Genomic DNA, 25,294 nt, shown 5'->3' on the forward strand with positions numbered 1-25,294 from the left:
AACACACATACACACAGATACACGTACACACACGTACACAGACAGAGAAGATCTGATAAAGCGAACTCTTGTACATTTATTCCATCCCTCTGCTAACTTACAGTCCCCCCCCCCCCCACCCGCCCCCACCGGCCAGACTAGCAACCTACAACCACCACAGGAGAGAAAAAACGAGAGCCGGAAGGCCGGTAGTATAAAAAAGCAAAAAGGAAGAAAAGGAAGAAAAAAAAAGAAATAATAATAAGAAAGAATGCTGATAACGCCATATCTAGTATTACAACCCCCCCTCCCCCTTCCCTCCTCCCCCCAGAACACAACTACTCCCCCTCCTCCACTCTCCCCAACGCCCCCGCACTGCCACTCCCCCCGCCCGCCCCCGCCGCCTTCCTACTCCTCGCCCCCTCCTTCAGCCTCTCCCACTTCGCCTTCAACTTCTCCAGCATCGTCTTCAACTTCTCATTCTCCCTCCTACACGCCTCCGCCTCCCTCCTCCACTCCTCCGCCTCCCTCCTCGCCGCCTCCGCCTCCCTCCTCGCCCCCTCCACCTCCCTCCTCACCCCCTCCAACTCCTCCTCCAACACCCCCACCCTCTCCTCCGCCGCCCCCACCCCAACCCCAACCGCACCATCATCCTCCCCCTCCTCATACGGCACATGCATCCACGACCGTCTCTGCACCTGACTCAGCAGCTCCCTCTCCGCCCCCGGCCCCATCGCCAGGATGCTGTTCTTGAGCGCACACTCGCTCTCGCGCGTCTTGCGCTGCCAGCTCTGCATCGTCCGGCTCATGTGGTCGATCGTCTGGCGCAGCCCCGTGTTCTCCAGCTGCAGCTCCTCCTTCGTCTTGCGCCCTGCGTCGCCGCGCCGCACTACTCCCGCGTAGCTGAGCGTGCCGCCGGACACAGGGACGACATAGAAGCTCTCTGCGCCGGCGGCGGGGGCGGTGCCGGCGCCACCACCACTGCTGCCGCCACCACCGGCAGCGGCGCGGCCGGCGGTCCACCCGCGCGGGAGGAGTGCGGGCGCGTCGGCGTCGGGCGCGGGCGAGGCCGGGTCGTCTGTGAGCGGGAGGCCGGCAAAGGCGAGTGAGGCGGCAAATGGGGATCCGATGCGCGAGACGAGGGTGTTGAGGGATGTGTAGAACTTTGAGAAGGGCTCGTCTGTGGAGGAGGTGAGGTCTGGTGCGGATGCGCGGGTAGAGAGGCGCGGGGTGGTGGATGCGCGCTTGGGCGGCGGCGGGGGCGTGGGGTCGTCGGGCGGGAGGAGGGTCAGCGGGTTTGTGGTTGGCTTTGAGGAGGAGGAGGAGGTGGTGGTGTGGTAGTCGTGTGCTGTCGGCAGTGTCTGCGAGCGCTCAGGGAACAGGGATCGCCGGCGGCTGGGCGAGGTGGCGCCGCCCCCACTCCCTAGACGCGACTGCTGCGGTATGCCCCGCGCCGAGGCAAGGTTCGTTGCGAGCGACGAGGTACTCTTCTGCAGCCTCGGCGGGATCGGCGCCGTGCCAGTATTCGCGAACGGGAGTGGCGCAGGCGGGAGGGAGTCCCTTGCCCCGCTGGGCCTCGACCTCGAGGCGGCATCCGCATCGTCGTTTATGTTCTCGGTGGAGCCGGAGCCCTCGACGACGGTCTCGAGGGCGGCAGCGGCGGCGGCGGCGCCGAAGCGCTCGACGGGGCGTTCGGCCTCGAGGCGGAGGCGGGCGCCCCAGCGGTCGTGCTCGGTGGAGAGGAGGTCGAGCGTGCGCAGGGCTTCGGGGTCCTTTGTGAGTTTTGCGGCGGCGGCGAAGGAGGTGGAGGCGAGGGCGTGGGAGGAGGCGGCGGCGAGGAGCGTGCTAGGGGCGTGTGGTGGGGCGGAGGAGCGGAGGATGTTGGATGCTGTCGAGGCGTGTTGGTGTGCCTAGGAGGAGGAGGAGGAGGGGGAGATATCAGCCATGAGTGGGGGGGAGAGAGAGGGGGGGGGTATGATTGCACTATACCAGTGTCAAAGGTGAGTCCTCCATGGCTTATGTCTAGTCTATCTGTGAGTGGAGTGCGGGTGTCTGAGCAGTGCAGAAGCTTTCAGTGGAGATATCGACAGTCTAGGGAGCTCTGCACATTGTCTGTGGGGGTGGGGGGGTGGGCGATGGTTGGCGATGTCTCGAGCTCTCTCTCTGTTGTGAGGATCTTCTGTCGACGTCTGCTGTGGTTGCTCAGAGAGAGAGAGCTTTGACTGGTTCTGTGCGCCTCACAAGGGCGTCTGTCTCAGCCCCATGCAAAGCCACTGCTTGGCGCTCTGGACAGGAGAGATGGAGACTACGCAGGGCAGCAGTAACAGTGGCACGGCACGAGGGTTCTTCTATAGGACTCGAGCTCGAGGTGGTATATTATAGAGAAATAGTATCGCGATTCGATCCTTAGAGATCTGGCTCATCGTCAATAACGGCCAGATGATATGAAGAGCTCATGCGAACCATAGAGTCCATATTTACATATTGATCATGAGAAGAATCCCTCCTAAGCATTGTCTAATTATCTAACAGCTATCTTCCAAACCTATCTACCGAGTGATAATCTGTGAACATATTGCAATCTAAGCTCTAGTCGGGTGCGTGCATGTATGCCCAACTCGTCTCGACTCACTCCGCCAAAAAGGGAACCAAACACTTAAGCTGGAGCTGTGATGAAGCACCCTCCCATGCAGCAGACCCCAAATGATACTCATGGTCCCGTTGGCCAATTGCAAGCTTAACAAGTTCTATGTATAGGCGCATGAAAAGAAGGCCAGTACTCAAACTCACAGCTAAATCTATGCCTGCAACACCACTACTACAAAAAAACCTAAACCAGAACCCCCAACTAAACACCCACACCCTCCTCCTCCGTCTGCACCCCCCAATCCCTCCTCCCCACCCCCGCCCCCTCCACACCCATATACAGCCCCGCCGCCACCACATCCGAAAACTTCTCAAACACATCCCCCGCGCCCCTTCCCATCATATCGCCCAGCCTCTCAAAGTCCACCCCGCCCTGCATGCTCTCCACCAGCAGCATCCTCTCCGTACTATTCCACGGCCCCGTCCTCAACACCCCCGGGGGACAGCGCCGCTTGTGCGCGTGCGTGATCCTGAGCGACGAGGTGGAGGTGGAGCAGGAGGACGACGACGACGACGAGGAGGAGGAGGAGGAGGGCGGGGCAGAGTGAGGGTGAGAGTGTCCCGGGGTAGGGCTAGACGGCGGCCGCTTCCGGGGGTTGCGCGGCGGGGGAGGCGTGGGGGTGGGGGAAGAGGAGGACGAGGAGGAGGAGCTGATGAGCGAGATTATAGGCTAGAGGGAGGGAGGGGGCGGGGGTTAGTATAGGATACATGTATTTTGTCTATCTCTTGGGACAAACCCCGATACCGCCCAGCCCGGAAGACAGAGAAGAAGAAAAACCTACCACGCACCCCTCCGAAGGATCAAACGGCCCCATCCTCACCACGCTCTCCACAATCTCCCCCACCATCGCACCAACCCTCTCCCCCGCCATCGGCCACCCAAAACACGCCCCTCTGCCCCTCCCCCTTTCCCTCAAGCTCCCACCATTCCACGAACACCCCTATGCCCCCGCAAAAAATCAAAAAATCAGCAAACCAATCATTACCCCCTCCCCCCTCCGCCCTCCCCACAAAAAATATAGAGGAAAAACACTCACATCAAGCTCATCGTCTCCATCCCCGCCCTCATCGGTCTCAAAGCCCATAAACGCAGAGCTACTGCGATCGTCGCGGTCCCTCGGCGCCGGCGGGGCGTGCACGCGGCCGGAGCGGCGCCCGTAGAAGTCGTATTCATACGCCGCTGGTGGTGGTGGTGGCAGCGGCGGTAGTGAGCGCTGAGGAGAGCGGCCGCGGCCGGGGTTGTAGGCAGTAGGAAGGGTGGTAGGGCGAGTCATAGTGAGGGGGAGATCGAGAGGGCTGGCGGGGATGGACACTCTGCGGGCTTTGGGTGTGGTTGGGGAGTACTTGGAGGTTTTTGGGGCGCAGGTTTGGATCATGGATACGAGCTCTAGCTCCTCCGGCTCTGATTCTGGCTCTAGCTCATCTGGGGCCATGGCCACGGCTGTAGGCTGCTGGTACGCAGATTGTACTAGCAGTACCGCCGGCACCGGTGCGGTTTGCCCCGTCTGATCATGGCCAATAGATGCAGGCTGTAGTAGTACGGTGCCGCCGGTGGGAACACAGGGCAGCACCGCACCTTGGGTGATGATCTCTTTCTGTATCTGTAACTGCAGCGCCGCCTCTTCTTGGTACTGCAGCTGCAGTGCCGCCGATGGTGATAGTTGCTCGTGCCTTTGTTCTGTTGTTGGTGTTTGTTCGCCAGCGTGGAAGCCGTAGCTTTGACAACAGCCATGATGGGGTTGATCCTCAGCGAAAGCTTGTTTCTCGCCCCCAATTTCTGGTTTCTGTAGTGGTGGTGGTGGTGGTGGTGGTGGTGGTGGTGCTCCTAGTGGTGGCTCGCCAGCTACAGGCGCTTCGAATCTTCTTTCTCTGACCTCGCGGACTGCGTCATGATCAGATATGTCTATCAGCCTGCTCTGCGGAGAATTCGACGGAGACGGCGAGGCGCCCCGCGCGGCGTACGACCGCACAGAGCTGATGAGCGCCGAGAGCGTATTCGCGGCGTTTTCTTTCGGCATTGTAATTGATGGTCGTGATGGTGAGAATTAAGAAGTAGTACAGTACACTCCGGTGGTCGGAGGAGGAAAATGGGGGGAAGGATCCGGAGTCAGAGTCAGTTGTTTGCTTTTTTTTTTTTAACTCTAGAGTTAGTAATAGGTGAGTTGGGGAGGGGAGTTTGCTTTTATTGGGGGTAGAGTCATATTATCTACGGGATTAGACATGTTTGCTTGCCATGGGGGTTGTTGGCAAACCTTGCCGGATGGTCATTGACACTGGCCGTAATGGGACTAGTGCGAAGGGTATCAACGATTGATCTTGGAAGTAATTATGTACATGCATGTAGTGCCCGGTTCCGTCGTTGCCCTAGTAGAAGGCAATCTGCCGTTTTATAAAAGAATATAGATTGGAAAGTTTCGCTAAAACTACCCGGCCCTATATGTATTTGGCCCTTAACATTAATTCAATGGAGTCTAGCTAACTATGAGCGAATGGGAGGGGGGGGGGGGGGACATCAAATAATGAGCAAGTGTCAAGCGAGAAGCTGAGATAGCTCAAGCTGCAATTATGGGGGCCAGAGACCTAACCCACAAGAAGCGGCCGGCCAATACTAAGGAGTATGTCTTTTTAAGGGGATCAGGTCCGATTTATGCAAGCACTCCCGCCCCCGGAATTGGGTATGAATCCATGACGGTCAACGGGGGATTCAACTCACTCGGTGTTCCTCCATGGCGAGCTGTCTACTCCTAGGCCACACTCGCCCACACAATTTTCAGTGGCCTGGAAGTAATACCTATGCTAGGGGAGGGTAACCTCCAATCTCTGAATCCAAATCCTCTACCATACTACATCCAAGTCTTTTTTATTTTATTTTCCCTATCTACAGCATCTACAGCACCAAGTCTAAGCAGCCTTCTTCCCGTGCTCCAACTCATACGCCCTATTAAACTCCTCCACATCCACCGCAAACGGGCGGATATAGTCGATCTCGAGCTCATGCACACGCTTTCCCAGCAGCACCAGCGAGTGCAGCGGCGGGCCCAGATCCGCCTCTGAAAGCTGCTTCAGTGTTCCCGCCACAAACTGCTGGTCCTCTGAGCCGAGGCGGGACACGCCGATGGCGAGCGTGGTAGGTGAGTATGCTGTATATAGGCAGGGTGGTAAGTAAGAGGAATATGAGCGTAGGGAGGGGGGTCACGTACCGGCTTCACCTTTCTCCTCCTCAATCTCGAGCATCTGTTGCGCGCACTGGGCAACCGTCATATACCTGTCCCCACACACCGTCAGCCCCCCCACAACCCCACTCCCCGCCCGCACAGACCCAGCGTAGAAACCCACCTCGGCGGCTCATACACCCTCCTGCCCCTCGCCATATTCTCCAGGCTCTGCTCCTTGACCTTGATATCCAGCAGCACCAGCGTATGCAGCCCCACATCCCTATTCTCCTTGATCCTATCATAAAAGCTCGCCGGCCGCCAGTTCTCCGTAAAGAACACCATCGACACCGTCTGCCCAAAGTTGTACAGCTGCAGCCCGCACGCGCCAATGGCGTTCATGATGGATGCGTTGTGGATTGTGCGGAAGGGGATGGCCAGCTCGCGCGCGCGCAGCAGCAGGTCGGTGTGCGTGGTGGCTCTCTCATGTGTGTTAGCTAGAAATACCAGAAGAAGATTTCAATGAAGTACCCGAATGGATCACCGACGACGAGGAAGGCAACGTCGGTGCTGCCTGCGCCGGAGAGGATCTCGTCGGAGGAGGACTCGACCATTTCGCGGTCTGCGATGATCACCTCGCGGCCGTAGAACTCTTCCTACTGCTGTTAGGACTGTGGGAGAATGGGGTAACGGGGAGAGGAGGAAGTACGAGTTTGGCCTTGTCAATCATGAGGATGCTGGTGTATGCTTCGAGGTAGACGCGGGCGCATTTCTTGACGATCTCGAGACCGGCGACGGTGATGTCTTTTTCATTGGAGAGGCCGAGGCCGACGAGGTAGAGCATGGCTGGCTAGCGCTACTGTGTATGTTATTAGAATATATAAGGGGCGTTGTGGGGCTTGAGGGCTGCTATGGTAGCGGAGGTTTAATTTGTGGAGGTGGGGTTAATGGTGGGGGAATAAGTTTGCATGAGGCTCTTGGGCGCCTAGTCCGTGCGCTTGTTAGCGTGACGAGTGATTGACTGTGAGGATTGGCAGGTGATTGGGGATATACACATGATAAGGGCCTTCGTCCGTTATCGGGTCATGAGTAGACATCACTCGAGTCTCAACACTGCGAAAATATAATTAAATGGTAAACATACATTCCAATTAACTACATACATGCTTCTGAACCGTTCTTGGGAATAGAATTCACCGTGACTCATTTACTCATAAAATCTACCATCAATCGTTATACCCAATATGCCCCCATCCCCTCCCACCATCACCACCCCTCCACTCTGCTCGCAAAATACCCTAGTAGTAATAATACAAAGACCCAGAACCCCTACATAGATAGCCCCTAGTCCAAATAAGACGAAAAGAAAGAGAAGAGAAAAAAAATAAAGAAAACCCTAAACAACCTTCCATAGTCCCAAAGTGTCAAGGAAAGCACTAAAAGGTATATCGTAAAGAAAGAAAAAGGCAAAGAAAGTGAGCAGAAAGACAAACTCGACAACCTGAAAAGTCTTTAAACACAGAAGACTTCTACATTTTTGATGAAGGAATCCCTTTTATAAAGAGAAAGTCTTAAACTAAAAGACGCCTCATTTACCAGATGACAATGAAGCTAGCTGCTTAAAAAAAAAAAAAAAAAAGAAGCCGAAAAGACTTCCACCTTAGGAGAGTCTTAAAATGAAGGGATGATAAAAGAAGGGAAACACTAAATCGTTTAGGCTCATAATGATTTATCATGCCTAAATTCCAAACAGCATCAAAATCTGCGCACAATTATACACCTTACTTCTCCGTGCCATCTTTCGAGGTAATTCCAGTCTACGAATTGTTCCTGTTATTGATGACCCGTTCTCGGTACCCCAGCCAGTCCTCGAGCGCAGCCATATGCTTCTCTCTAGCCTGTCGGTAGGATTCCTCTAGCACAAAATCCTCCTCCTTGACCCTCCTGATATAATTCTTGATCGCATCCTGGTTCAAATCCACGTCTTTGAGACTTCTGCTGCTCAAATATGCCTGTTGTTTGCGCACTTTATCCTCATAAGCGTTCCAGTTCTCCACATAGCCCTCGACGCTCACGAAAAATCGATTGTAGGTTGGCAGATCTATCTCTCCAGGTGTTTTCGGAACTTTTGGTGGAGTTGGTGTGGCAAATGTATCCTCCATAGGAGTTGCGGGTCCATAGATATCTCGCAGGTCAGGCCTCAATTTTGGTAAGGGGCCTGGGAAGTGAGGCTTTGGGGTGTTCGATGCTCGAGAGGGGAAAGGAAGGTTATCTTTCAGCTCCTCGAAACCATTGAGTCCGACTTCAGCAGGGCTACGAATAAATGGCGCGGTTGAAGCCAGGCTGCCCATGTTTTCCAATGGGTTAGCTTTCAAAGGATGAACGGATCCTAGCGTGTGCATTGTGTCTAATCCATCTTCCTTGGTTGAACGGGGTGAAATTGGGGTTGGCTCTCTAGAGCTAATATTCCCCATTGGGCTCCTAGGGCCCATGTGTCCATTCAACCTCATTGGTTGAATATTAATCGGATCGGGGATGCCGGTGTCTGGGGCAGTATCCATGGGCTCAAACTCTCCATCTCCAATGGGAGGACTTTGCGGTGTTGCACCCTGATCGAAATTCTTCTGCTTTGGTGATGAGATATCATCGCTGTCTTCCTCTGATTCCACTCGAGCAGCCATACTATTAAGATTCACACTCTCCTTGCTCTTGCTTCTATATTTGCTGAAAGATTTGACACTAGCAGCGCTCTTTTTCTTCTTTGGACTGGTAGACGGGCGCAGTTCGAATGCTATTTGATTAAGGTCATTCCATAGTTCCTTCTTGAATTCGCTGAAATCGCGCTGCTGCGGTGGCTGCATCTGCTGCCTTTGTTGCTGATGGGGCTGAGGTGTTGGCCGAGGTTGTGGAACAGTTTGTTTTTGTGTAGGATAGATTGGTTGGCTCTGTGGTCGAGTAAATGGGGCCGTTGCATGTAGCTTATTCGAGTTGTGTATGCCATTGTTTTCAGGAGAAATGTAAGTAAAGGGATTTGGGATGTCCCTGGCTGTATGGAAATTGAAATCTGGAGTCTTTTGGAAAGGGCTATCTTGTGGAGGCGGAGGGGAGATGTGAGGCTCTGATCTATAGGAATCTACCCTAGCCATTCCGGGGGTAGGGAATTTGAAGCTATAGCGCGCGTTAGATGGACGGTACACCTCTCTCTGTAAAGGCAAGAAAGAATACCTAAAATCAGTCGAGCTTTCACGTCTTTTGGAAGGCTCGAAACTGGGACTCTGTCCCTTTGACTCTCCTGATCCTGAATCGGTAGCACTGTGAGGCCCGGATGTACGCGGGCGATCCGGCGAACCGGGCCTCTCCCGCGGTTGTGTCTCACTTTTTGCTCTGCCGTGGCCATGGACATTATTCCTGTCGCTACCCTTTTTGAGCATTTCTTCCCATCTCTGCTGCGTATCCCGCTGGTTTCTCTTGACTGTATCATAATAATTTTCCTCCTCATCAGGATTTACAGAGGTGAAACGGGTATACGTCCCCGAGTGATCACTGCCGGACTTGGCTCCCCATCCATCCGTATCATTGGTCGCCCGTTCGTTATCGCGTCGCGCAGAATTAGGTTTATTTGGTGATCTCCTAGAATTGCTCCTTGATGTGGCCGTTTTGGACCTTCGCCCTTCGGCCAACCGCTCATCTGCCGTCCTCGACAAATCTTCATCCCTAAGGCCGTGGAACACTGGCGGATCTGCACGAAATCCATTTCTGGAATATTGACTGGTCTCCGACTGGGCCCAACGTTGTCTCCTTCTCTCCTCCTCTTCCACCGAAGCTCTCATTGCCTCTTCTTCGGCTCTCCTCTGGTCTTCCTGGGCTCTCAGTTCATCCTTCTTCTTTTGTTCTTCTTTCCGCCTTTTTTCTTCAGCGCGCCGCCGCTGACTCTCCCTTTCAGCTGCTGCCTCTTCCCTTTTGCGTCTTTCCTTGGCCTCTTCTTCTCTTTGTCTTGCTTCCCCCTCCTCTGCCATCCTCCGCTCCTTGATATAAGCCCCGAGATTAAAATCAGTGCCAGCAGCCGGATCCCGGTTTCCACCCACTGTTGAATGTGCCCTACGAGTTGAGGTAGAAGGGTTAGGGGTCCCAGCAGGTGTTGTATTAGATTGCCGTTGGCTAGTGCGAGTGTATGCACTCTCACGATTTCGTGGTGATTCTGGACGATATCCGCCTCGGTCATGATAGTAACCATCGTAACTATCATCGAAATCATTAGTAGCTTGCTTAGGCGGTGTTGCGCGGTAGCTATTAGCGTAATCAAATCCAGAACGTTCAAATCCTCCAGAACGCTGCCTTCTAGCACTGCCATATGTGCTCGTGAAATCTTCATAGGTCGACTTGTGTGCCCCAGTGTGGCGGGAGCTAGGCGTAGTATGTGCTTGAGCTTGATGTGTAAACCCTCTCCCAAAGGGGGTAGGAGGTGCGCCCCAGCTAGGCGTAGCTCCAGTTGCACCGGTAGATGAGCTAGAGGTGTAGCGCGTAGCTGTTTTCGACTTGGGTTTAGGGCGCTGGCTTTCGGGAAGACCATGATATTGGTTATCCTCATCATATTTACTTCGTTCAAGCTGGTCCTTCAAAGTGTCATACGCCCTTTGAAGTTCCTGGAACTTCTCCTTGGCCATGGGGTCATCTGGGTTCTTGTCCGGATGGGTGTCTCGAGCTACATATAGAGCATGCAAAGTCAGAATAAAGCCAAATTGGATGAAACACGGGGAAGCCGATAAGAAGTATGAATGTAAAGGGTTTAGACCAACCAGCTTTTCGAAATGCCTTTTTAATCTCATTGTCGGTTGCATGCCGGTGGACAGAGAGTGTCTTGTAGAAGTCAACCTCACTAGGTGCCATTTAAATATAGTTGCTCCCGGGCCTCCGCGGTGGCCAGGAAGTAGGTTATACGGGCTTGGGGGCGTGGTCGATCAACAAAATCGTTTTGGGTATCACCCAAATGGTAAAATTGATGTAAAGACTATTGTAGATCTTTAATGATTAGATCTGTTTGGCCAGGTAAATTCACCACTACTGAAGCTCGTGACTCGTTTGTGGGGTAAGATGTAGGCGTTTGACTGTATGTGTCTGTTGGTAGAAATCTGCTCGTGTGCAGCTACAGAGCGGGGAACCAACGAATCGTAACCCAAACAACGGGAGAGCGATGGGGAGTAAACAAGAGGAGGAGAATAGATGAAGGATAGGTAAGGTAGAAGGAAATAACGGATAGAAGGAAAAATAATGGAGGGGGGGTGAGTGGGGGGTCCGAGGAAGAAGGAGGGGGAGGGGGCGGTTAGAGTTGCAGAACACTCAAAAAATGATGTGTGCGGGAGGAGAAGGGGATGTGGTGTTGTTTTTCTGTGCGTATCTAGCGTGGAGGGGACCCTGGACTCTGGAGTAAGAAGTACATGTACATACTCTACTGAGATGTAAACTCTCCCAGATGGCGGATTCCCACACCTTTCTTCAGTCTCCGCGCCCTCTCCCCACCTAACTCGTCCTTCTCAAATGCCAGTCAACGAATAGAAGCAGGGATCTGCTTTCCCTCCCCGGCTTTTGACTCCCTTCAAGGCAACCGTTGCTATGCTGGACAACGCATACTCCAATCACACACTCACCCCGACACTACATGATATGTGGGAAGGTAGCAAGGACAGACAGTGCCATATTCCATCGATCATCTCACAGGTCATTTTTGGACCATCTTGAAGGTTTTTGTCGAATTCTCTAGAAAGTCTCCCTCCTGGCCTCTGCGTCATTTGTTGTAGGTACATACTCTAGAGTATGCACCCTGAGTATCGACAGGGCCATTTTATTCATACTTGGACCATTCTGACTTGATCGCGGAGAACAGCGAGGTCCTACCCGCCCTCAACAAGTTCTATAACCCGATAAAGGACATATGTATACAAGCTGCCACTCACAAAATCTACTATGCACGAAGTACATTTATGTACCTAATACCGCTCACCCACCTACCCCACCTACCCAGTCTGAATTAGCTAGTTGGCTTGTGTCTCGTCTTTCACGATTGTCTGCAGTTAGTTGAGCCTCCCTCCCTGCTCGGGAGCACATATGTGCAACCAGTAAAACTCTTAAGGGAAATTTCCTTTCTTCCAGTCTGCAGCCACCCGTAAATGGAAAAAAAAAAGTGGGAATGTAAATGATTTACTCCTTTTTTTTTTCTTCCCCTCCCTTCCTTCCTCTTGACACGACATATGTATGCACGATAGCCTCACACACGCCCGGACGCCTCGGGACGGACGGACGGGAGTAGGTACGGGGCTTCTCATCGCATCGACCTGAAAACAATTTTTGATCGACGATGTTCAATACGTTGGTACTATCGCAACACGGTCATCTCGAAGCCGTGTAGAAGTGATGTGATGCATGGCCTGGTTGATATAATAGTGGGTATGTGGGTTTCACTCTAGATTAGAGAGTATGCTGACTGCAGTTTGCAAGCAAACACATATCTAACAAAGATCATATCCGGCCATCACAGCGCAATAAACGAGAGACAAGAGCACAGATAACACCACAGGCTGTGGGTTAAACTTCAACTACGACTGATACCAATCTAATCTGGATAAGCAAGCTGCATCGTCACCTTGTGCCCTAGGTCTATTAGGCCTTTCTTTAGTATTTGTCAATGTGGAACACCCCGTCCCGACAACAAGATTCAATCAGCCGGAATACCATGTTTTTAAATGTCTATACACGTGTACTTCAGGGTTATGTATTATCTTGAGGCCGGGTGACATGTGGAGTGAAGTAGGTCAGGAGACGTTAGAGGTCAAATTAAAGTTGCATGTATGCTTACGAAATAAGGTCCCTTCACCCGTGTGTATTCGTACTATCCTTTTAGCGCAAGACTCCACGTGTGGTGACATAATATACCATACTCAATTCTAGAAGCTGAAAGGCCTACCTCCGAGCTCCATTTGCTCCATTTGTCTCATCATAGGCGATCAACTACGTCATTATAGCATGCACAACTGTATCGAGCGTTTGACATTTCTCAGGAACAAGTTAAAGCTTCAACGATCTCAAAAGGCCACACCTCGGCCCCTACATCGCGGAAACTTCAAAAGCAACGAACACGTCGAGGGGGATTTTTTTTCACTAGGGCGGTGGCGACCTCTGTCTTCTGAGACAGGATTGTGCAGGGTCCTGGACTCCTGATGATCTTTTTGTATGAGAATCTTATGTAAACCTCACATCGTGAGAAATCGATCATTGACATCGATGCAATGTCTATGTAGGTACAACTAACCCTTGACGGCATCTGAACAGTGTGTATACGATAGGTACCCCAAGATTAAATGTTTGCCCCGGATCTAACTCAAGATGTTCTAGAAATTGCGGTAGAACACATGCAAGTACATACCAAGGGATCTTAATTCCCAAAGACCATGGATCTAGACTGTATCGTACGATATGTATCTAACCCAATATTGGGGCCACAAAAATTCCCGTAAGGACGCATTTTTGGGAAATCCCTCCATCAAACCACAGGAATCAATTAGATGGCCACCCCCTGGAAACAAAAAAAGAGACCGGATAAAAGCAATACTTAGAAAGAGGCTCGTGTTAGTTACGCCACATTCTCTCTGTGGATTAATATTCCGGGTAATAGAGATGTAGCTAGGCCACATGTATGTAGTAGGTATTGTACAAGTATTTTCTCTCCAGAATACGAGTTCATGTACCCACAAATATCAACCTCGTAAACTAATTATTGTTCGCCGGATCAATGGAGTTGTTACATCCATCCTTGGTTTGAGACCGGTTGATTTCTTTCTGGTCTCGATGGGCCATCGGAAATGCATGCCTGTATCCATACGCTGGCCGAGGAGGACAGATTTGATTCTAGAGAGCATTCGAGAAATTCGGCCTGCTTTAGTTAAATCATTATTCGAAGCTGAACATCACATCGGTCGATATGGTCACTACATGTAGTACCTTCATCTATAATCTATATTTTCACAAAGTAGGAGATATGTGCATGTCGATGTTGAGAACTTGCATGGTGCTAGGTAGTCAGTGGAGCTATCGTGGGGGCAATAATGTCATTATTATATGATTAATTCCCTCCGCACGTACAAAGAAAGCTCCTCCCAATCGAGGATCCAGACCACTCACTCAAGAATTCGCCGAGCTCTCCTCTCCACTCCACAAAAATATCCGGGGGCAGATCAAATCCCTGGTTCACTTGGCTGCACTGCAAATCAGCCTCAACGCCTGGAAAAATTCAAATCGAAAAAGCATTATCCCCGTTTCACACACACACACACAACCACTACAAACACCAATACCGCGACCTGAGCTCTACACCTGTTGTCATGAATGGGTCCTCGACAGCGATCATGCCGCCACCAGCCTCTAACGGCTCCAGCATCTCGAGTTCAGCCGCCAGCCACCACAGCGGCGTCGGCGGCGCTATCCCTATGATGGCTGCCCCTGTAGGAGGAGCAGGAGCAGGAGTAGGGGCAATAGCTGCGAGGGATAACAATCCACTCCACGCCTACCAGCAGCAGCTCCAGGCGTCCCAGGCTGCTCTAGGTCAACATCCTTCGTATCAAGGTATGCGGGTCGCCGATGTGATTGATTATGATGGAGGAGAGGAAAGGAGCGATGCTTTGGGCACTCCTTGGCCCTCTCTTCCTTGCTGGGAGTCGATGTACCGATATGTATAGTAGACTAACTTCTTACCCTTCCCATGTGGGATGGTTTTGATTTCTCTTTAGGCCAGTCTTTAGTTTCGTCGTCACTATCAGTGTCACAACAGGCATCTCAGCAGCAACAATCACCGTCCACACCCACCTCGGCCTCGTCAATATCGGCCTCATCAATAGCCGTACATCAACAGCAGCTACTGCTCAACAGACAAATGGAATCTCAGAACCAGCTACAACTGGACAAGAGCCGTGTCACGCTCCTCCTCGAAATCAATGCAGAGCTTCTAAGGGAAACGGTGTCCATCCAGGCCAATGGGAAAAACCCATCGCAGCCCGGCGAGGAGAGAGCTGGGCATGACAAGGGGTTTTATGAGTACGCGCAAAACATTCTTCCTTCATGACTTCGTACCTCGTTCTCGCCATATGTCCTTCCTCCGGTGAAAACTAATAAGCATAGTTGAACCCAAGAACTAACGAGATATCACTCACAGGTGTATGCGTCGCCTCCAATGCAATCTTGCCTATCTTGCCGCCATCGCCGACCGATCCCACAAGCCCGCCTCACAAGTCCCGCCCTCCCCTAACATTCTCGTCCCCCCTCCGGACATGCCAGTTCTGGCAGACCTATACAAGAGGCTACAGGCGCTATACCCAGGTGTAAAGCCCACCAACCCTCCTCCGCTCGATCAGCAGCGACAGAATGCCAACTCCCAGGGAGGTCGAGGCAGTCAGAACGCGTCGCCAAAGGTGGTACCTGTAGACAACAAGCCACAACCTCCGCAGACACCTCAACATGCGCAGATGCCTCGACACGCCGCGTCGCCGACGCCTCCTGCGCAAATATCGCACCAGATGCCACCTCAGCAGCAGCAACAACAGCCACAGCAGCCGATGCAGCATATGGCGGGCATGGCGGGAATGCCAGGGCAGCATGTACAGTACTCACAGCAGCAGAATCCTGCCCAGCATAACCCATCACAGATGGTGCAGCACCAACAACAGCCACAGCACCAGCAGGGCATCAACCCGAACTATGCCCACCTTCAACAGCAGCGCCACGCCGCAATGATGCAGGCGCAGGCGCAGGCGCAGGCGCAAGGCCGCCAGATGCAGGCTCAGATGGGTGGCATCCCCTCGAGTATGGGTATGAATCCCGGTATCGTGTCGACCGGCATGAGTAATGGGATTCCTGTAACTTCAATGGGGCAGCACCCGGGGATGCCACAGCAAGCAATGATGGGAAATATGGCGGGCATGGCGATGGGGATGGGTCCACAAGGGATGGGCTCACAAGGGATGGTCCCTCAAGGGATGACGCAAGGAATGGGAGCTCCGGGGATGACGCAGGGGATGGGCGTCCCGGGCATGGGGGCGCCGATGGGAGTGCCGGGCATGGGAGCTCCGGGCATGGGGGCACCGGGCATGAATATGGGTATGCCGGGCATGAATATGGGCCCTATGAACCCGGCTATGAACCCGGCTATGAATATGGGGATGGGGGGAATGAATATGAGTATGGGGAACATGGGCGGCATGGGCGGTATGGGTGCGGGCATGGGCATGGGCCAGCCGGGATTCCAGGAGAACATGGGCCAGGGCATGTGGAATGGAGGTTGGTCCGGGCAGGGCCAATAATTTAAATACTGTTTTTGTAAACTCTATATTTTTAGTTTGGTGAGCATGAGCGGTTGTCTTTTATCTTTTTTTCTTATTATTGCTGCATTCCTAAGGAGCTTTCGTATCTTTTATTCTGGTTCCTGTTGTTATATTGCTATTTTATATCTTTGGCGAAAAATGGGTAAGGTGGCGGATAAACCGCCAAAGTCTGGATGCCGTTTATGGTTGTGATGGTTTCTAGCTGGTTTCCATGTCTATTTCTTGCTTTTTTTATCTCTGGGATGGATTTTTGTGGTTTGTTTCCATGTATTTTCTTAGGGGGACTATCCTCCAATTGCAATGAGATATCAATTACTCGATAATGCTCAGATACAGCAGTTTAAATTGTCAATATCAAGTGCTCATCACTATTGCCTTGTGTTGGGGGTATACGATCATAAGGGGCTAGTACTCAACCACGAAGAATCGTTAATCCAGTACATAATAGATACTTGAGACAGATGTTTCCAACCCTGCCTATGATCACATTACCCGAGAGTATTCTCTCGATTAAACACTTTAATACATTCCCTATTACGGTAACGCTACTTAATTATGGTAGGAGGCGTAGAACATGGGATCCAATTTTAGGTTGAATAAGCATTTCAATCTGAACCAGATCTCGTGATGCCGCGTACTTTAGAACTCCGATAGAAACTCTTGCAAACAGTGATAAAGATTCATCATGATATGAGATATATAAACTACTTTGAAACTTTAATGTGAGCTATATGTATATCGTGTCTAAGTGTTTCCTTGTAGGGAGCGATATCTAAACAACCTAAAAGCTATGGGGAGTCTATACTGGACAAATTTTGGAAATAGATAACTTTATTCTGTCCTATTGGTTCTACTTTGATTGCTACTACATACCAAAGGTACTTCTTCACTCGTACCAGAAGAAAACATCCGCTTGTGAAACGATATCATGCAAACCGCCGAAAGCGGTTAGCCCGCTGCCTAGAGCCGCACGCATCGTTCGTAAACCACCAGCCAACTGCCAGACTTAGAAAATAAAGATTAAAATGACGGTACTACCAGTTGCCCGATCCAGTGCGCGTGGTCTGAAATTGTTGGAGAGAAGTATTGCGCGTAAGACTCCCTCACATTCTGCTAGTAGTTCCTCAATAGACTAGCTTGGAGGATATATTATACTCTAACTTCCACAGCTTCTACCGTGAATAACGTTACAAACCGTGCAATATTCCTGCAAGCAAGCTATTTCAGTACGACTACAAGGGAAATGTCTGGTAGGTGCCCAGAATCACTTGCAAATATGTAAATATCTGCTAAGATTTATCGAGTAACACAGATTACGGTGGGCATCCATACAGAGGCGGAGGTGGTCGCGGAGGTGGAGGATATCGTGGGAGAGGCGGCGGAGGTGGTGGCAGAGGTGGTGGTGGTTTTAGTAGAGGTGGCGGCGGTGGTGGTTTTGGTAGAGGAAGACCATCTACTGAGGGCACCCAATCTACACCTTCTCAAAGTCCCAGAAACCAGCAGCAATTGGAAAATATCCTTAGAGGACTGCACAACCAGACTTATGGTAAGTATCTTCCCATAGCTAATATAATTTTATGGAACTTTGTTAATCGGTATTTGGTTGGTTCTAGGGAGTTATAGAAATCTTGGTAAGACCAATACCTATCCAGGCAAACGAGCGATATTACACAATAACCAATGCATTACTGACACTTAAATCTTTATATTACAGAGGGTTCATACAACTGCACTCACGCCACCGAAAATATCGATTACCAGCTCTTTATCGACAAAGTCCAAAGTGACAGCTTCGCCCCTCCGTCCCGTTTCCGAGTTAAAGTCTCTACAAATGATGCAGGAATCCCGGGAGATACATTCAATACCCGTACCAGGTAAAGCGCCCCTTGCCTCCCCATAATTATCCACCAAATACTCATTCCCCTCTCCGCCTTACAGAAAAATAGCCTTCTGTGACTACATCACTCGACAGGTACAGCAGGTCATTACATCCCACGGTCTCGACGTGAGCGAAAGCGGCCGCGGATGGTCCGGCCCTAAAGGTGGCGATTTTGGAATAAACTATCCTTCACAGCAGGTCCTCGAGCGTACCAGTTGCCTGATCCAGGACTCGTTCATCGAACTACGATTTACGCTCAATTTGCCTGCGCGGGGACGGACTATTCTTGCTGATGCAGCCCAGGACCTGATATTGAAGCAGATCCCGGCATTGGTCCAAAAGGGACTTTTGTGGAAGAATCTTGACTCCAAGAACGTTTGGGAGCATATAAGGTCTATAGAAGTCCAGGAAGCGCTCAGAGAAGCGTTGGGGAAATATAATCTTGTGGCTTTTGTGGGGAATGGTTCAATTCTTCCGAGAGCTTCGGGGGCGAGTCCCTACCCGATGTCAAAAGATATAGCGGTGCCATTTGTAGCACCAGAGCCCTTGAAAGTGTGTTGCTTTCCGGGATCTTCTTGCGCAGCGACGACCGCTAATGGCTGTAGGTGAGGATTGAAACCGATGTTCTAGATGCTGCGGGAGCCAAAATCGCAGTCGAGGGAATGGGAATTCCTCGTGGAATTACCGTTCTTACTGGTGGTGGTTTCCATGGTAAAACTACACTATTAGAAGCATTGGTAACTACATACCCACTCGCGTCTCAAGTGACTCGTCGAGCTAACCTTTGATATCAGGAATTTGGAATATACAATGTTGTACCTGGAGATGGCAGAGAACTCGTAGTCACCGACATCAACGCGTTCAAGATCCGCGCCGAAGATGGCCGGAATGTCGTTGGAACGGATATATCGCCATTTATCAATAACCTCCCAGGACCACACACCACCACGACGAGCTTTACCTCGACAGATGCTTCAGGGAGCACTTCTATGGCTGCAAATATCCAGGAGGCCGTTGAGATCGGTTGGTCCAGACGTTGCTTTCCATGTTTACTATTTCGGGGTCTAATATTAATTTAGGCGCGACTACTTTACTAATCGATGAGGATACGAGTGCTACTAATTTCCTAGTGAGGGATCGTAGGATGCAGGAGCTGATTAAGTCCGAGCCGATCTCGCCTTTTGTCTCTAAAGTCCGTCTTCCAGTGATATTGATACTGCAATATGGTTGCTAATTATCTTATAACTTTATAGGCAAAAGCATTATTCGAGAACTGTGGTGTTTCGACTGTAATAATTATCGGAGGTAAGATGGTTGCTCCACTAACGCCTTTCTCCGTCTGTACTAATATCTCTCTTCTTAGGATGCGGCGATTGTAACTATATCCATACCCCCATGAAACACCCACTGCAGATGACTAAATTATTATCTCCTCAGACCTAACTATCGCCAATACTGTCATTGGAATGGAGTCCTACCATGCCCATGACATCACCCCCCGTGCACGCGAGATCGTTGCGCAATTCCCTGTCACCGTCGACCAAGACGACACCTACGGCAGCGTCACTAGTCGCATTCCGATCTTGCCAGACTTTCATCGTCTCACACACTCACCCCGAGCCCAAGGTATGCATAGTATTCAACGCCGAGATCGCGAAGATGAGGCTGTGGACCTCTCGGGGCTGGATCAGCTGGTCGAGGAGGGGCAAACGCATGCGTGTGCCGAGTTACTCAACCTTATGCCCAAATTAGACCTGAAATATACGATGAGGCGGTGGGCGAGCTACCTGAAGCGCGCTTTGGATGAGGGTGGTTTAGATGCGCTGAGGGGTGGGACAGTGGTAGGGGGTAAGCTAGTGAGGTGCAGGGAGTTGGAGATGTTGGCAGTGGTCAATAGGGTTAGAGGGTTGCAAGTGCAGAGAGAGAACTGAGTGATATCCCCATGGTGACCGTTGAGGGTAGGTTCGAAACATCTGTTAGACAATCTCAGCGAGTGATATTTCATGAATCAATAGAATCCCAGCAATTTTTAAGGTTAAGGTTTGGATGACGGCGATGTGACTGAGAACATGCAGAAACACACGGCCCTTGTGGTCGCTCCACTAAGTTATATAGACTACGGGGCTATGCCACTTCGACCTGTAACCTCTTCCAAGAGACTGGGCAGAAAATGCGAGGGTTAGGTTTCACAAATCTCGGAGCTCTGGAACCCGAGGGCTGAGGGCCGAGTGCAGGTGTATGATCGCAAACAAGACCGGCCGGCGGCGCCACTCCCGCAAGGCAATGCATACATCCCGTCTGCCACGCCTGCAGTGAATATAAAAAAATAGATCTAGGTTCTTAAATTCATGAACTTCCTCGTGGGTACCCGGAACCAAAACAAACGCTGGCCGAATCGGAGTTCCTGCATGTTGCGGTAGAGATAAGGATACGCGCACCCTTTCATGAAAACAATAGTTTCGCATCAAGTAAGGGATCGGTGTGGTTAGTTTCTCCTGTTTACTCATGATGCGAAGCCCGGGTAAGGCAGATGGATACACTGAATTGGTGGAGGTTGATGGAAGGATTTCGCTCCGTAAATATTGACGTGTTATTAAAAGGGTGCTTGGACACTGTACCTCTGGCTGGAGCAGAGTTCCCATCGGCTCCAACATTCCAGTTCATAGACCGCTAGATCCCATTCCGTCTCGTATTCGTATTAAGGTATAGGCACAAGGCTTGAGCATGACGATTCTTTGAAAGATCCGGCTCTGACGTCTCACCACACATTCATAGGTGATGTTACGAAGAAATGTTCGATAGTTTGTCTGCCATAATATTGCATCTTCATAAGTCATCCTGGGACACATATTACTACATACGTGCATGAATACAGTCTGAGTGACCTAGTAAGACTGAGCTGATGGTCAGCCGAACTGTGCCCATCACTGAAGCGTACGTAATTAAAACTAGATGACGTTGCAACAGCATTGTGAGGGTTCTCAATTGCAAATTAATCAACATATAACTTCAAAACTTATTTTTTATTGCGATACCTGGCGTGATTAGTCTCCACTACAATCGATACCTCCTTGGCTGTCGTTATCGTCCAGTCCTTCAGTTAACCATCCTTGTGGCCCATTCGCTCGGTCTTCGGGGCTTCCTCCCTCATTGACTGCTAAACCAGTCACCTACAGCCAGCTTGAAGACCAGAAAACTGGGGCCATTGAACTCAAGGTGGAAATTTTAATGTGTCGTATGACCGGCTATACACAGCTGGATGTGGGCATCGATTCCCAAGAAATATCTCTTCATAGTTGCCACAAGGATGTCTTCTTTTTTAGGTCTTTGGGCCATTCAATTTTCACTTGTCGAACTCTATGTATACACCACTAATTTAGTTCAGCAGATGGTCACACAGGGCGTGGGAATTCTCCTATCTAGCGCTAATCTTCGCTCATACTCGCCATAAAAGGTAATTTCGACGTCTTGTGCGACAGTGGACGTCCACTACATCAAAAAACTTGCAAGCCAGTGTTGCAAGAGCGATGTTTTTTTTGTTGTTTTTTTTTGCTTAAATTTGGCCTCCTGATCGCAAATTAAAAGAAATATTGCCACGCGTTATTGGGAGCAACCCCGCAGCTCGGCCAAATGCCCCGAAATATCTAGGTAAAAAGAAGGGAAACACGGCTTTCCCAGCGTGTGTGTCTGCGAGAACAAAAATTGTGATGTGACACAGGTTGCAACTTTTGGGTGTCATCCACCTAATAAACAATTATTTACTTCCCAATGGGGGTACCAAGAACCTCTACCCTAGTTAATAATCAACTATTACAACGGGAATGACATGTTCCGAAAATCACTCTCAGCAACCAACATAGTCTACAGGAAGGGGTTGTGTGAATTCCTGGTTCATCATGGTTTCTCATTCAGAAACCGTTAACTGGTGGAGGTATATACCTACATGTAGCTAGTTTCGGCTGTCGGCAGTGGAGACACCAGATACAGCATATTCTCCGGCCTTTCTCGAAGGCCATTAAAGCCCCTGTCCTTTTGAACATGCGGTTGTATAAGCAGATGGTTGCCAATGAGAAATGTCTCTGAGTTCAAACAACAATTTCAACATGGTAATTAACGTTTGTCCATGCGCCAAAGCACCAAGCACGAGCGCTGCCACCACCACCACTACCACCCCGACGTTGATCTCAAAAAACTGAAACGAAGAACGGCCCGGCGCTTTACACCTCATCAGGGAGATCGACATGCCGACCGGGGTCCGAGAGAGAGGCCCGCTCGGAACCCGAAGCTTCCGGGTGCTATCTAATTTAGGCAACTAGAGGACGTCACCTTGGGGTTAGCGTGAATTTAAACTATTACTGCTCAGTTGAGGGACTTGCTTGTCCACCCACAGGATAACTATTCCCAATTAAATTTATTGCCAATAAATGCAATGCCTCGACAAAAATGGTACTGTTGATAGGTCCGTTTCTTGCACTTCCCTGGGATATACTATACTTCGTGATCGATGCGGAGCTCCGAGTGCTAGAGTTACATATGGTAAACTCGGTGCCACGAAAGGGGCACGATGGTCATTGCCCATAGCTGTCTTTCAGTTGCTGTTTTTGTCATTCCAGCAGTTCGACGCCCATGGTGTGGGGTACCAGCCCAAATGATCCTGCATGGCTGCCGGCTGTAATGAAGGCCGTATATTGTCTCCAGCCATGCCGATTTTCCGAACCTTTGATACATATATAGTACCCTTCCCCACGATAATATCTACAATTCATATCATTCAGCTCATATCCTATATTCTCGTCCCACAACTTCGAAAACCAAACTCTCCAAGATCATCCAAGCTGATATAAATTTCAAAATGGCACTGTTATCGAAGTTTGCTGGAGCACACAATGTGTCAGATCTTAATGTGATAGATCTAGTGACGATCTCAGGAGTGCTGGTAAGCTTGATTTTAGCCCTACGCTTTACCCAGGTACTACCACGTACTAATTAACGTTAAAAATTAGGTCATTGTTTATTTTGTCAGTCACGCCATTTACAACATTTACTTTCATCCTCTGTCAAAGTTTCCGGGGCCTAAGCGTGCTGCCGTATCACATGTGTGTCTTCACTCTACCTATTTTATATTATAATGTGAAGAAATAACTAATAATATCCTATATCAAATAGGTATGGCTTATGCGTATTTTAACCTCAGGGACGTCCCCGAAAACTCACAAGGAGATTCACGATAAATACGGCCCCGTCGTCCGAATCTCCCCAAACCAGCTCTCATTTAACTCTGCAAGCTCATGGAAAGACATCTATGGCCATGTAGGTGGAAGACAACAATTCCTCAAGTCTGACGCCTATCAGAACGAGTATCATCCCAGCATTGTCTCTGCCCGGGACCCCGTTCAACATGGACAGATGCGCAAACTCCTCAGTCACGGATTCTCACAGAAGGCGTTGATGGAACAGGAGGATATCGTACATGAATATGTTGACCTATTAATCAAGCAGATTCAAACCCATGCTACAAATAAGCCACAGGGTGAAGAGATGGTAAAGTGGTACAATTATATCACTTTTGATATTATTGGAGATTTGGCTTTTGGTGATCCTTTTGGTAGTTTGAAGAGTGGTATGTTCATTCTTTCTGAGTATCAATTGACGAAATTTAATATTAACATACTCTACAGCTGAACCTCATTTCTGGGTTGATTCTATTTTCAAGAGTATCGAATTTCTTCCATGGATAACGGTATTCAAGAGGGTCCCAATCACCAAATACATCAAGCAGTACATCACCCCGCCAGGTGCCGCCGAGGCAAGGAAGGCCCATTTCCAGTACAGTCGAGACAAGATCATTAAACGTATGAACAACAACACTCCTCGCAAGGATTTCCTCACACGTATCCTCGCCGCCAAGGAAGCCCAAGGCATCTCAGTTGACGAGCTCCAATCCCATTCCAACGTCCTCATTCTCGCTGGCTCTGAAACCACCGCAACCTTCCTCTCAGGATTCACCTACTACCTCTGCAAGAACCCCAGCGCATATGCCAAACTCACCACCGAGATCCGTGACGCCTTCCAGAACTATGAAGACATCGATGGCATCTCCACCGAGAAGCTCAAGTACCTCAACGCGGTCATTGATGAAACTCTTAGAATCTACCCTCCAGTCCCAGTTGGTATGCCGAGAGTCAGCCCTGGCGAGACCGTCGACGGAATGTTCGTTCCCAAAGGAATCGAGGTCTCTGTTTCAGCGTGGGCCTCTACGCACTCTGAAGCAAACTTCCACAAGCCATATGAGTTTATCCCGGAGAGATGGATCGACCCCAGTTGCACCGATAAGAAGGAGGCCAGTCAGCCTTTTATGCTTGGCTCCCGTGTCTGCTTGGGCAGGAATTTGGCACTCCTTGAGATGCGTGCTATCGTTGCTAAGATGATGTGGACTTACGATATGGAGTTGAAAAATAAGGACCTGGACTGGGACCGTGACAACATGTGCTACACACTCTGGAGAAAGCCTTCTCTGATGGTAAATTTCACCAGGAGAAGCGGTATTGTGGTGCCTCCTTTGGACTGCTAAGTGTGCAACATCCATTGTTTTTTTTCCTTGATTTCGTTTTTATTTTCCTTATGGTTTTGAGTTCAGGCGTTTTTTTTATACAAATCGGTCGTTTACGATGTATCTCTCTTTCTCTAAACAAATGTGACACACGGGGCTAGCTAGGCCCCCCCAAAAAACCAAGTTCCTGGGTCCAAATATTGCATTTCCCCTCCGAGTGATATCACATGACTACAACCCTTACCCATCACACCATTGACAAACCTCCCCCACATCTACCCGCTCGCGATCGCAGCACGCCTAGAAACTCCTTCTCCGCATATGTAGCCTCCATCCCGGAGCAGAGTGCGCACCTACTCTAATCCACCCCTGCAACCGACGCGGACAGTTGACAGGGGGGGGGGGGGCAATATCGGTTATCCCGGTGAAATCTGCAATGGCAATTGCAACGGCGCACCTCGTTAAGAGATTTTTTTCTCTCACTCTAGAGTATGCAGCAGACCCAGTCGCTATTGCAATTGCTGCAATAGCACTACTCTACGAGAACTGACATGTGTGCTGTTGATGCTGTTGAACCCCCTAGAGATGCATAGTGTGCAAGGTGGTGTGATAACGCATACATGAGTGAATGTAGGTACGCCTCGGCCCGGCTGGGCGAGTGAGTATCGATGATCCACTGGTTTTATTGCTTATCCAACACACACATAGGAGGTATCCGCAAAAA

At 50.4% G+C, this 25,294-nt stretch overlaps 7 protein-coding genes across 7 annotated transcripts; 3 read left to right on the forward strand and 4 right to left on the reverse strand.

Moving 5' to 3' along the window:
* Positions 1 to 317: 317 nt before the first annotated feature.
* Positions 318 to 1,992, reverse strand: LAJ45_07087 (uncharacterized protein; the record flags this gene model as incomplete). Its single annotated transcript, XM_046116646.1, has 2 exons — positions 318 to 1,889; positions 1,969 to 1,992. 2 exons carry the CDS (start codon positions 1,990 to 1,992, stop codon positions 318 to 320), a joined length of 1,596 nt encoding a protein of 531 aa, XP_045970048.1.
* A 1,352-nt stretch (positions 1,993 to 3,344) lies between these two features.
* Positions 3,345 to 4,643, reverse strand: LAJ45_07088 (uncharacterized protein; the record flags this gene model as incomplete). The annotated part of the gene is made up of 2 exons (XM_046116647.1): positions 3,345 to 3,566; positions 3,663 to 4,643. 2 exons carry the CDS (start codon positions 4,641 to 4,643, stop codon positions 3,345 to 3,347), a joined length of 1,203 nt encoding a protein of 400 aa, XP_045970049.1.
* An 883-nt stretch (positions 4,644 to 5,526) lies between these two features.
* On the reverse strand, positions 5,527 to 6,621 carry LAJ45_07089 (uncharacterized protein; the record flags this gene model as incomplete). The annotated part of the gene is made up of 5 exons (XM_046116648.1): positions 5,527 to 5,765; positions 5,826 to 5,890; positions 5,962 to 6,258; positions 6,309 to 6,433; positions 6,487 to 6,621. 5 exons carry the CDS (start codon positions 6,619 to 6,621, stop codon positions 5,527 to 5,529), a joined length of 861 nt encoding a protein of 286 aa, XP_045970050.1.
* A 973-nt stretch (positions 6,622 to 7,594) lies between these two features.
* Positions 7,595 to 10,664, reverse strand: LAJ45_07090 (uncharacterized protein; the record flags this gene model as incomplete). The annotated part of the gene is made up of 3 exons (XM_046116649.1): positions 7,595 to 8,945; positions 9,003 to 10,479; positions 10,574 to 10,664. 3 exons carry the CDS (start codon positions 10,662 to 10,664, stop codon positions 7,595 to 7,597), a joined length of 2,919 nt encoding a protein of 972 aa, XP_045970051.1.
* Positions 10,665 to 14,173: 3,509 nt separating this feature from the next.
* Positions 14,174 to 16,120, forward strand: LAJ45_07091 (uncharacterized protein; the record flags this gene model as incomplete). Its single annotated transcript, XM_046116650.1, has 3 exons — positions 14,174 to 14,390; positions 14,555 to 14,858; positions 14,977 to 16,120. 3 exons carry the CDS (start codon positions 14,174 to 14,176, stop codon positions 16,118 to 16,120), a joined length of 1,665 nt encoding a protein of 554 aa, XP_045970052.1.
* Positions 16,121 to 17,166: 1,046 nt separating this feature from the next.
* LAJ45_07092 (uncharacterized protein) lies at positions 17,167 to 19,951 on the forward strand (the record flags this gene model as incomplete). Its single annotated transcript, XM_046116651.1, has 12 exons — positions 17,167 to 17,233; positions 17,311 to 17,391; positions 17,454 to 17,687; positions 17,755 to 17,772; positions 17,856 to 18,015; positions 18,080 to 18,572; positions 18,626 to 18,757; positions 18,815 to 19,043; positions 19,100 to 19,212; positions 19,274 to 19,325; positions 19,384 to 19,395; positions 19,458 to 19,951. The coding sequence occupies 12 exons, from the start codon at positions 17,167 to 17,169 to the stop codon at positions 19,949 to 19,951; spliced, it is 2,085 nt and encodes a 694-aa protein (XP_045970053.1).
* A 2,921-nt stretch (positions 19,952 to 22,872) lies between these two features.
* LAJ45_07093 (uncharacterized protein) lies at positions 22,873 to 24,591 on the forward strand (the record flags this gene model as incomplete). The annotated part of the gene is made up of 4 exons (XM_046116652.1): positions 22,873 to 22,956; positions 23,024 to 23,116; positions 23,187 to 23,640; positions 23,699 to 24,591. 4 exons carry the CDS (start codon positions 22,873 to 22,875, stop codon positions 24,589 to 24,591), a joined length of 1,524 nt encoding a protein of 507 aa, XP_045970054.1.
* Between the last annotated feature and the right edge of the window lie 703 nt (positions 24,592 to 25,294).

Source organism: Morchella importuna, assembly GCF_003444635.1.
Source record: "Morchella importuna strain M04M26 chromosome Unknown Morimp01GS022, whole genome shotgun sequence".
Classification (NCBI taxonomy): domain Eukaryota; kingdom Fungi; phylum Ascomycota; class Pezizomycetes; order Pezizales; family Morchellaceae; genus Morchella; species Morchella importuna.